This window comes from Leucoraja erinacea, chromosome 26, assembly GCF_028641065.1.
Source record: "Leucoraja erinacea ecotype New England chromosome 26, Leri_hhj_1, whole genome shotgun sequence".
Taxonomy (NCBI): domain Eukaryota; kingdom Metazoa; phylum Chordata; class Chondrichthyes; order Rajiformes; family Rajidae; genus Leucoraja; species Leucoraja erinaceus.
In genome coordinates, this window is record NC_073402.1 from 22,838,724 (window position 1) to 22,851,239 (window position 12,516).

Below are 12,516 nucleotides of genomic sequence, written 5' to 3' on the forward strand. Positions count from 1 at the left end.
TCTCTGCACTGTAAGGCAGCAACTCTACCACTGTGCCACCTCTACTCGTTGAGCTTTCACCACCTTCAGTTTCAAATTTACAAACGAGTAGTAGAAGCTGGGAATGTCCCAGGGGCAATAGCGTAGAGAAGAGTTGCTGGGGGGGGGGGGGGGGGGGGGGGTCATTCAGGCAGGGCATTAATACCAAGATATGCTGCATAACCAACAACGTAGAAGTTATTAATAAAAAGAAAGGAGTGCTGTAAAGCAATAACAAACTAACCAGCAGGAGTATTCGCTGGCCACCTAAAATGTGCATTGAGAAATCTGACAAAACTCAATCCAATTTGTGCCCATACAACTTAGTATATAAGAGTCATGGGGCATGTAAATGGGCTCTAAAGCCCACCAAATCAATCAAGAACCATTCCACACTAAGACCATTTTATTCTCACATTCTCAAGCATCCCAAACACCCTACAGAAAATGGCTTAAAAATGAACAAATCTCTTCAAAAAAAAAATAATGCCTCAAAACAACACCTGGTACTCACTGCTCTAGCATCATCTGTTGATGGTGATTTGAGCATTGCTTCATACTCAGGATGATATTTCATTCCATCTTCAACTTTGTGAGGCTCAGTAACTCTTGGAGATTGTGAAATTGGTGAACCATCAGTAACAAGCTCCCCTCTTTCACCTGTAGTTCCCTCTTCTGATAATTGACTGGCTTCCTGTGTATCCTCACCTGAAATATCACAATATACCATGATGTGAACAGTGTTTAAATAACATTGAAAAATGCCCTCACACCAGATGCATTGGCCTTTCAAATATATATTGGATGACACAAATTTTAAATTATTTGCTCAGTTCTTATGAAGGAGGTTTAATGGAACAGGAGCTACATGCTCTGCAGTAGCAACGCATCAATCTTTTATAAAAGGCCAAGTTATTATAACATTCCTGTCTCTTTTCATAACCCGTTCAAATGCTGGCTATACTGGACAACGAGAGCCCATTTAATACTAATTGTACTGGAATATTTTGGATAATTATAGATTACAAACTCAAGGTCAGAAAATGAAAAATCTCATGAAAAATGCAAGCTTTTGGGACAATATTAGTGGAAAGATTATGTATTAAAAATGAGATGTATATACGTGTGATATATTTTCACTTTTACCATCTTGAATGTAATTTTGTGAAGGTGAAAATCTACGTGCTCACGATGCTGACAATGTGTACAGAGTAGGATATGAAGAAAGACTGGATAGACTCGGCTTGTACTCGCTAGAATTTAGAAGATTAAGGGGGGATCTTATAGAAACTTACAAAATTCTTAAGGGGTTGGACAGTCTAGATGCAGGAAGATTATTCCCGATGTTGGGGAAGTCCAGAACAAGTTTTAAGGATAAGAGGGATGTCTTTTAGGACCAAGATGAGAAAATCATTTTTTACACAGAGAGTGGTGAATCTGTGGAATTGGCTGCCACAGAAGATAGTTGAGGCCAGTTCATTGGCTATATTTAAGAGGGAGTTAGATGTGGCCCTTGTGGCTAAGGGGATCAGGGGGTATGGAGAGAAGGCAGGTATGGGATGCCGAGTTGGATGATCAGCCATGATCATATTGAATGGCGGTGCAGGCTCGAAGGGCCGAATGGCCTACTCCAGCACCTATTTTCTATGTTTCTATTTTAGATAATGCTTGTTCTTGTGTGTTAATGATGTCATGCCAGAAGAGGCAGCAGAAGGACAAAGAATAGCCCAGATAGGTTTCAGGAAAAAGATAATATCAGGCATACGTAAAAAGGACCCAAGCAACAAAAAATTACTTCACAGAGCCCTACACTCGATTCGTGTTTACTGACTTCTTAAAAATAATATTATTTGATTTGGTTTGGGGTGACTAACTCAGAAAACTAATAAGAGCAACAGAAAGTGGAGATTGTTTCAGTGAGTTGTTCATTTTCTACAGCTCTTAGCTCTTGAAAGATAAATTGGAATTTTTTTTTAATCCGTTTTTTTGGACATGATCTTTCTTATTACTGCACGTCAGCAAACATAATCTGAATAAATCAGGTGCGACAAACATTTTGGAAACAGAGCAAGGTTTTGTTTTAAAACAGATTACGCATGCCAATCAGAACCAAGATTTTCCAATGGTTCAATACTTTATGATGCACTTATATAAATACCATATAATAAATCCGTGATGCTTATGCGGACAAACGGAAACCTCTGGAGACTTTGCGCCCCACCCAAGGTTTCCGTTTGTTTTTGTCAGTCTCCCTACCTGCTTCCACTACCTGCAACCTCCGGCAACCACCTGCAACCTCCAGAAACCTTGGGTGGGGCGCAAAGTCTCCAGAGGTTTCCGTTCAGGTTTCCTAAGTGGGACAGGGGCATAAATCTGCAAGCACCCACGGTTGGAGCTGTAGATCAACCCCTGATAAAGGGATCACGGGCTCCGTGATGTTAAGTCCGCAGGTGACCATGATGGAGCTCTCAAAATTGGTCTCCAAGGGCGGCCAACTCCTCGAAGTTAGGCAGCAATGCGGACGGAGATACGATACGGAAAAGTTCCCCCCCCCCAAATAAAACAAGCTAAAGAACACTAAAACATACATTTAACACATACAATTAAAACACAAAGAAGGAAAGGACAGACAGACTGTTGGCGAGGCAATAAGTTATTTTTACTGCTGGGCAATTTACAAAGTAGGTTTTAATTGGTTCTCTCGTTCCTGATCAAGCTCGTGTTACAACCAATTTGGCCTGCGCAATACAAATAGCACTGAAGATAGACAAAAAATGTTGCAGCAACTCAGCGGGTCAGGTAGCATCTCTGGGGAAAGGGAACAGGCGACGTTTCGGGTTGAGACTCTTCTTCAGACAGAGTTAAGGGAGAGGAAAACTTCCTTCCTACACAATACAAATAGCACTCCCCATTTCATCAATCGCATTTTATCCAATTCATGCTATGGAAACATGCATTATGATAGAACAGCAGTGTGTGTAGTAATGGCCATGTTATAAGAAGGAGATGGTGACTTTGGAGAGACTGCAGAAGTAGTTCAGCATGATGTTGCTTGGATTTAAGATTCAAGTTCTAAAGGAGAGGACAAACTTTGATTATTTTTTCTGGCACATTGGGGGCTGAAGAGTAACCTGATAAAAGTAGGCAAAATTATGAGGAGCACAGACAGGGTCGAGAGTTAGGTTATTTTTCCATCAGACATTAGACAGGTACATGAAGTAGCAGGGAAATAGACCACATGCAGGCAGACTGAAATCATGACATTGTGGGCTGAAGGGCCTGTTCCTGTTCTGGACTGTTCTATGTGGAAAGTTTGTAATAACAGTTCTCCTGAAAGTGTGGTTCCAATGTTTAAGAATCTGGCCGCAAGTCTGCCACTCCTGAACCAAATGGAAACCATTTCGCTCCATTGCCCATCATACCTTTGCAATAACTGTTTCAAAATACTTTTGAAACTTTGATCAAATCATCTCTTGGACAGAATTCTAGAAAAATACAATGCTAATTTATGTAATAAAAATGGAATAATAACCACAGGTCAGATTTAAGATAATTTGCAACAAAGCAAAGAAATAGAGGAGAATATTTTACATAATGAGGAGTCCTGCCCTTGTGTGCATTCCCTGAAAGAGAGGTGGATGCAGATTCATCATAATTCTTCAGAAGGTAATTTGTTTTTAGTGAAAAGATGAAATGTGCAGGGCTGGGGGAAGGAGCAGGTGAGTGGGAGTAATTGTACAGTTATTGCAAAGAGCCATCAAAGGTATGATAGGCTAAATTGCCTCCTGTAGAGAACTCTTTCATGATTCATCGATTCTATTACAGAAGCTTTGGCCCAGCTGCTTTCACGTGCCTTTTGATGGTTTTGCTTTTGATCACTAGATCAGGATTGGCGCTGTCTGCACACGATTCAGCATTTCCATCAACAATTGCCTTGAAGAACAGCTCATGCTGGCCTGCAGCAAAAGCCAAATAATACCCTGCTCAGTCTAACAGGCAACAGATGACAGTTCCAGCACTCGGGAACCAGCCCCTTTGATAAAAGAGACCATTCACACAGTGGGGGGGGGGGGGAGATGGTCAGTGTGGACTTGGTAGGCTGAAAGGTCCGTGTCCGTGATGCATCTCTAAACTGAACTGAACACTACACTAGTGTAGGAAGGAACTGCAGATGCTGGTTTAAACAGAAGATAGACAGAAACAGCTGGAGTAACTCAACGAGTCAAACAGCATCTCTGGAGAAAAAGGTGATGCTTTGGGCTGAGACGTTTCTTCAGTCTGATCAAAACCAGAGTTACTCCAGTTTCTTGAACTAAACCAGTCTTGCATTATTCCTTTTGTTTCCTTCACTCAACCAATTTTCAATCCATGCAAGTCTGTATCCTAAATCCCACTTTTATTTTGTAAACTGACCTCATACGTTAGAATGATCATCTGAAAATTCAAATTCACCACATTTGGGGGATGATCAGCCATGATCACATTGAATGGTGGTGCTGGCTCGAAGGGCCAAACGGCCTACTCCTGCACCTATTGTTTATTATCCACAGAATCTCCCTCAACTGTTGTGCAAATACATACTCAAATGTCCCCAGAAACTTTAATTAAATTACTCGAGCAGGTTTGGGGAAATAATCTAATCCAATGGGATGGGATCCACGCAAACTGAATTAGGACAAGTGTACCAACGGTTTGGACGTCAACTATTATAGACAAGGCCATAAACTAACAATGGGGTTGTGGACTTGGGGAGGGGGGCAGTAAGAGGGGGAATGGGGAACAAAACAGTTGCTCATAAACTGGGAATGAATTTCCAGGTGTGCCATAGTGTCATAAAGTCACACAGCGCAGAAATGGGCTCACCACATACCCGTTGACTTTTTTTGCCCATCTACATTGATCCTATTTGCCCTCATTAGGGATTGACTTTGAGGACCTTAGCCTATCACATATTTGTCTAAATAACTCTGAAAACATAATAATTGTATCTGATTCAACCAGCTCCTCTGTTAGCGAGTTCCAAATATCAACCACTAAGTGTACAATACTTTCCTCCTTACCGGCTCAGATATCATTTATATCCGAATAAATGCATCTCCAATTTCAAATTGCCATACTTTTTATGTGCCACCAGCTGCACTTTGAGATTCACTTTGCTCTTAGACTTCTAATCTCTCTCTTATACAGAGTACTATAGCTATATACAGTAAACCCTCGTTAAACACATGATAGGGCGGATTGGTATCTGTTATTGCCAATTGTCTGCTATAGCAGAACAAGGGTTTATCTCCCATAGACATTATTGCCCAGGTGCTGCGTTAGAATGGTGGAGCTTTATCACTGAGCGCCCAATGGGATCTTCCTCACCTTATGAAGCACAGCGGCCCAGGGAGGCTGTCCTGCACCATACCTTAACCAGTGTATGTGGGGAGCAGTAATAACTGCTGCCCCTGGTGTTGATTCCTGCATTCAGAGCTCCACAGAGATTTCAGTGATCCTGAAACCACATTGGGGTGGCCGTGTTTGGACACCCTGTCCAAGCGAGATTACCGTGACTGCCCACCCGGAGTTCAGGGTGAAAGGATGTCGGTCTTAAACGTTAACCTCATTTCTTCTTCCAAAGACACTAACCTGCTGTTAAAAGATCCTTTTAAGCACCTAAACATGTATTTATGTTACTGCAAGCTAAAGGACTAAAGGCTGCTTGTTACATTGTCTAATAGAGTTAAGTGTCGATCGAAGCACTGGCTTGTCAATTTCAATTACTTATCGATTTCAATGTCCTCCGCAGCGTAACATGTTGCCTGTGTTCTTAAAGTGACAGTCTGGTATAACTTCAATCCATTCTGTAGACATCTGTAATAATGACGATTTACTGCAGTGCATTACACTACTCCTTAGATAAAGACTGGATACAAGATTTAAAATACGAGACTCCAGCTACCAAATAACATAAAAATAATATTGAAGGCATAATGTACAAAATGTGCACAAATTCTCATAAATTGTACCGACGAGATTACATTTCAAGTTTCCCATTAAATTAATTGGCACACAGTAATTATAATTGTAAAAGCTTTCATAAAGCAATGTTATCAGGCAATGTGATGGACTGTAATTGCCTGGATTAATAACGAGGCGAAGTGGATTGAGATCCCAACACAGGAAACACAACCAGAATCTAAGATAGGTAATTAATTCATTAAATCAGGGAGAAGAAAAACAATAAAATTTCTTTGCTGGCATTCATGAACTACCAGGTTATCGTAAAAACAAATCCAATTTACCAATGTCCTAAGCAAAAGAAAATTGCAATAGTGATTTCATCTATATAGGACACCAGACTCGCAAAGTGGTCGACTTTAACTCTCCCCCAAGAGAGTCAAGCAAGCGCTCAGTTTTAAAAATAATCTTATGATAAAGTACTGCAGTGAAAGACAACGCAACAGCAACTTCAAGCATAATTGTGGATGGACAAATAAATGTTTATTTCCTTCCTATCTATTAAGCACCATCTCTGAAAAAGTAACCGGATGCCGTTTTATGCATTTAACTGAATATATCAATAGAAAGTCGTTCTTTTTAAATCTCTAGCCGCAAGATACTCACCCTTTCAAAGAGATCCAAACTGTGTTTGTTTTTGTGATCTAATCACAGTTGCTCAGGCTGTGTGGAAACCTGCCTCTGCCAACCAAATCGCAATGTTGTGAAGGCATGCCCAGTCACTTTTGCACTCACTGCCAGCGACTGTAGCCAGCTGTCTGTAGGCATCACAGGCTCCGCAGTTCTGTATCTAATTATACACTACTACTGCTGAACGTACAACCTGCTAGTCACCTTACAGTTATACACTTTCTTCACTCAGTGTGAATGCTGAGTTTAGATAGAAGAATTCTTCTTACCCACTGTATGGGATGGTTCTGGCAGCACACAATCTGCATCCCCTGCTTCACTCGCAGACTCGGATTTGGGCTCAGAGTCAACCTGCATTGACTGAGATTCGTCCTCACAGACAGCATTGATCTCAGAGGTGTTGAAGTCGCCTTGTGGGACCTGCTGGAGTCCTACCTTATCCCTCCGAGAATCTCTGAAATTAAAAAAAATGTTGGGGTTTTTTTGCTACTTCCAAGATTTAACTCTGGATAGTTATCTACAGCCACAATCTTGGCAATTATTTTGAGAAACAACAAACATGCTGGGATTTTTGCATTTCATTGTGAGATCACATTTAGCTGGAAAGTCGCAGAAATGAAGATGAAATTGTGCAACCGAATGTGTGGGGGGAGGAGAATCGCTGGTCGGCATGGACTTGGTGGACCCAGGGCCTGTTTCCGTACTGTATCCCAAAACTAAATTAAATTTCATTCAGGAATGCTATGCCAGTGGTGTCTTGCTTGTAGCTCACTCAGAAATGCTGCACTGTAACCAAGATGTGCATCTGGTTCTACAATTCTTTACATTGGTAATTTAAAACCCCTCTTCAAAACATTGTTAATGAAGGACCAGTTGCAGTCTCTGTTCCCCACAAAGCTGCCCCTGTTAGGAAAATTCAATTTTGCCCATTACAGACGAGAAGATGGAATCAGCTGAAGATCTGCTCCAGAGCAGAGACAAGATCTAACTTAACTCATTTGGAGATGATCAACCAAGCAAAACACAGGATTGAACGATACCACAATGGCCCAATTAACCTGCCCCGGACATCCTTGCGATTGAATTATATCAAATTCTACAAGATCTGGCCAGTCATAAATTTTCCAGTCTCCTTGGTACGGAACTCAAAAGCAGCAATCAGTTTGAATCATTTTAACCGGTCTGAAAATTAGAAACTTGAACTGCAGGAAATAAGGACTGCAAATCTTTCCCACCGCACACCAAACTGAAGGGAAAGAACATTAATACTCACGGCACATATCCATCGCAGAGTACACTGGGGTCTGGGTATAATGTTGCATCTTCTAATGAACTTCCTGGTAACTAGAGGAGCAAGCAGATGTCAGCTCACTAATAAATCACACTTGGTTCCCTCCACAAATCAATTCAACATACACACTTTTTAAAGAAACAGGCCCTTTGTAAAACAAAGAAACATCATGCCCATCCACACTAATCCCACTTGCCTGTTAAACTGCCTTCCCCTCGCTCTAAACATGCACCCTCTAGTTTTACTCACCCCTCCCACAGGAAACAGACATTGGCTAGCTACCCTATCTATGCCTCCCATAATGATATTTGTCTCTATCATGTCCCCAATGTTGGGCGACTCCAGAACTAGGGGCCACAGTCTTAGAATAAAGGGGAGGCCATTTAACACCAAGGTGAGAAAAAAAACTTTTTCACCCAGAGAGTTGCAAATTTGTGGAATTCCCTGCCACAGAGGGCAGTGGAGGCCAAATCACTGGATGGATTTAAGAGAGAGTTAGATAGGGCTCTAGGGAGTAGTGAAATCAAGGGATATGGGGAGAAGGCAGGCATGGGTTATTGAATGGGGACGATCAGCCTTGATCACAATGAATAGCGGTGCTGGCTCGAAGGGCCTAATGGCCTCCTCCTGCACCTATTTTCTATTGTTTCTGTCACCTCTTAGCCTCCATTGGTGCAAGGAACACAGTCCCAGCATATCCAAAGCTAGACATAAAAAGCTGGAGCAACTCAGCGGGACAGGCAGCATCCCCGGCGAGAAGGAATGGGTGACGCTTTGGGTCGCATATCATGTCCAAACACTTCTTAGAACTCAAACCCTCCAACCCAGGCAGCATCCTTATGCCCCTGTCCCACTTAGGAAACCTGAACGGAAACCTCTGGAAACTCTGCGCCCCACCCAAGGTTTCCGTGCGGTTCCCGGAGGTTTTTGTCAGTCTCCCTACCTGCTTCCACTACCTGCAACCTCCGGGAACCGCATGGAAACCTTGGGTGGGGCGCAAAGTCTCCAGAGGTTTCCGTTCAGGTTTCCTAAGTGGGACAGGGGCATTATTGTGAAACCTGTCTGCACTCTCTCCAGCTTAAACACATAGTGTGGCACTCAAAACTGCATACAATACTCCATGTGTGGCTTAACCAAAGCTTTGTAAAACTGTTATATGACATCGACTTTTATGTGCAGGAAGGAACTGCAGATGCTGGTTTAAACCGAAGATAGTTGCAACATTGGAGTGTCCACTGTAGCCACATATCCCTTCCTGTGCTGACTTGCAATAATTATCTTCCAAACATCTTAAAACATTTTTTGTCATATTGCATTCCACCCCAGGGCCATCATGAGGCATTCACTCCCAACAAGATAAATGGGAGCATCTGGCAAGAGGTGCCATCTCTATTACCATTGTTTCTTGTTTAAGAAGGAACTGCAGATGCTGGAAAGTTGAAAGGTGGACAAAAGCGCTGGAGAAACTCAGAGGGTGCAGCAGCATCTATGGAGCGAAGGAAATAGGCAACGTTTCGGGACGAAACATTGCCTATTTCCTTCGCTCCATAGATGCTGCTGCACCCGCTGAGTTTCTCCAGCGCTTTTGTCTACCATCATTGTTTCTTGGCCAATTCCAGGAACTAATTCAGCCGAGGTGAAAAATAATCCCAATTTAGAAACCCAAACCTCTTGTATTTTGAGCATTACACAATTAAAATGCATCTCTTCCTGTAAGGACACTGAAGGATGGTTTACAGATTATTTGTCATCACTCCAAAAAGAAATGACTGTCCACTTCATACCTTTGCATTTGATGAGGCATGTGTGATCTGAATGACCATCAATCCCCAGGGACATTTTAAGTAATGACCATCATTGGTCATTCCCAGGACAACTTGGACTTCCCTGCACCATGCTGAATTGGAACCTCAGCTAAATCCCTTGCTTATCCTTGGGTGGAACATCTTAACTGCACTGACCTCGCTGTCTTCCACATTCATCCTTTACCTTAATCCAATCCTCCCAACCCTCCCAAACTCACTCACCCAGTTATCACTTTGTGCCCCAATTCTCGACCCCCTACCATGGGTCACATACACAGCACAACCATGGCTTTGCTACCCAACCCACAATGCCAGCATAGGCCCTGCTCATCCTGCCCAAACATCTGCTCAGGTATGAAAACTAAAACTCATCCCAAGCCACAGGTAATCCAAAGCAAAGGCCTTCAATTTATTTTTCATATCTGCCATTCTGCCATTTTTTCATATCTGACCACTCAGCCAGTGTTAAGTTGAGAGATACAACATGGCAACAGGCCTTCGGCCAGCGAGCCCATGTTGATCATCGATCGCCCGTTCACACTGGATCTCTGTTTCCCCCTATTTCACCCACTCCCTATACATTTGGGGTAATTTGCAGAGGTCAAATAACCTACAAAGCCACATGTCTTTGGGATGCAAGAGGAAACCGAAACAGCCAGAGAAAACCCACGTGGTCATAGGGAGAATGAGCACAGAGAGCACACAAGGTCAGGGTCAAACCAAGGTTCCTGGCACAGTGGGGCAGCAACTCTACCGGCTGCATCACTGTGCGGCCCTGAATATAAACATTGTCAACAGGCTTTTTATAGAATCTCACTCTGGGCACAAATTACCTGCCCACTTGCCCCAACATTACAGAGATCCCACGTACATCCATCATGTTTAAACTTAGTCCCACAGGCAAAACGCATAATTGTGCATTGTTTCTTTTTCCCTCCTCTCCGCCAGTCAAACTCGCCACTCTCCTCACATCTCACCGTCTTTCAGCAGCGTTACTTTTCAGTGCCTGGTTTGCCACATCAGCTCTGAAAGTGATCTTTAGGCCAGATATGAACCGCCTCAATGCTTGTCTCAGGGCATCCGAATATGAAGTAATTTTAGTTTAGTTTAGAGATACAGCGTGGAAACATGCCCTTCAGCCCACCGAGTCCACACCGCCCAGCGAAACCCACACACTAACACAAGCCGACACACACTAGGGACAATTTACACTTATACCAAGTGGACAAGCCCAAGCCAATTATCTGACAAACCTGTACGTCTTTGGAGTGTGGGAGGAAACTGAAAACCCATGCAGGTCACGGGGAGAACGTACAAACTCCGTACAGATAGCACCCGTAATTGGGATCGAACCCGGGTCCCTGGCGCTGCAAGCGCTGTAAGGCAGCAACTCCTCCCCCGCGAGTCATCACCACATTGCGCAGTCTGATCTCAACATGTTTCAGGGGCCCATCAAGTTCAAACCTTGTAGCCTGGCTGTGTTTAGGTCTACTAGTATTTCTAGATCCTTTGCAATAATTGCCAGACTGAACAGTCAATATCGAAATGTGTAGGAAAGAATTGCAGATGCTGGTTTACATGGAAGATAGACACGAAATGCTGGAGTAACTCAACTGGACATCCCTGGAGAGAAGGAATGGGTGATGTTGCAGACCAAAACCCTTCTTCAGACAACAGGTAACTCTAAAGTGTTCCTCTGATCAATAAGTATATGCCAGGTGATATGATCTTTGGTCATATTCACAAGCCCAAGATATTGAATAATCTAGTTAAAAAAGCAACGCTCAACTTATTCAATGAAGGCTGTTCTCACCTGTGGTGGTTGAGGTTTAGCTGGACATATATTCTCGGGGGTACACAAAGACGGTATTATATCAAGGGGCAACTTTTTCATAACAAGTACCACTTGGCTCTGATTCTCTCGCAGCTTGGCCACCAGGTTATTCAATGTCCATCCAACCTGGTAAGAGAAAAGATAACGATTTTCCAAATAAGAAAACGGATTATTATTATTATTATTATTATAAAGAGTAGTGAAAGAGAATGAAGGCATTGATTGGTGTCAGAGTAAATAGCAGAGTAAATAGCGCAAGAGGCTTTAAGAAATTAGCTCTAAGAAGCATTTCAGCAGCCCAGTGGAGTAGACTTGATGGGCTGAATGGGCTAATTCTGCTCCTATGTCTTATGATCTCTCTGCAGGGTCCAAGCAACAAGGTCTACAATTTAGGTCTACATTTAGGCTCCTCCACCTCTGACAGTGGGTGAAAGAGGTAAATAGATGACCCACAAGATCATGCTACCTTCCTGAGACATCTGATAGCACCAGGAATGCATAAGGTCAGAAACAGTTGGTATTCCCCAAACAGCCCAAATTATTTCAGGACTGAAAGTCAAAAATTAAGTGCAGAATAAATAACCTTGTAAGGAAGTAGATCGGCACCATTAAAAAAAGGCTCGTTAAAACCAAATCACTCTTAATTCTCAATTTTCCATACCTATTCTGCTCATTATCTATTCATTAATCAACCCATTACCACTTCCTTAATAAAAGATTCTATCATTTTACTATCAATAAAAATGCTGATCAGGAAAAGGGCACAGTGACCTAAAGTCAAGACATTAAATTGAAATGAATGGCAGAAATTGAGAATTCATGCCTTGTGAGATCCTTCGATAATCTGAATGAGTTTCAGAACAGTTTTCAAAAGGGCCACATTTCTCTGATCCCCTCCACCTTGAACCTATGTCCTCTGGTCCTCGATTCCCCTA

The 12,516-nt window shown here is 42.6% G+C and overlaps 1 protein-coding gene across 2 annotated transcripts in view; it reads right to left on the reverse strand.

Annotated features, from left to right (window-relative positions):
• The window catches only part of cnksr1 (connector enhancer of kinase suppressor of Ras 1), a 63,171-nt gene that overhangs the window by 15,245 nt on the left and 35,410 nt on the right, over positions 1-12,516 (reverse strand). For both annotated transcript variants that reach the window (XM_055656416.1, XM_055656417.1), the window contains 4 exons: positions 11,561-11,707; positions 7,925-7,995; positions 6,921-7,105; positions 533-726 (listed from right to left, as the gene is read on the reverse strand). In XM_055656416.1, coding sequence (XP_055512391.1) covers positions 533-726; positions 6,921-7,105; positions 7,925-7,995; positions 11,561-11,707 — 597 coding nt within the window. The remainder of the gene's footprint in view (positions 1-532; positions 727-6,920; positions 7,106-7,924; positions 7,996-11,560; positions 11,708-12,516) is intronic.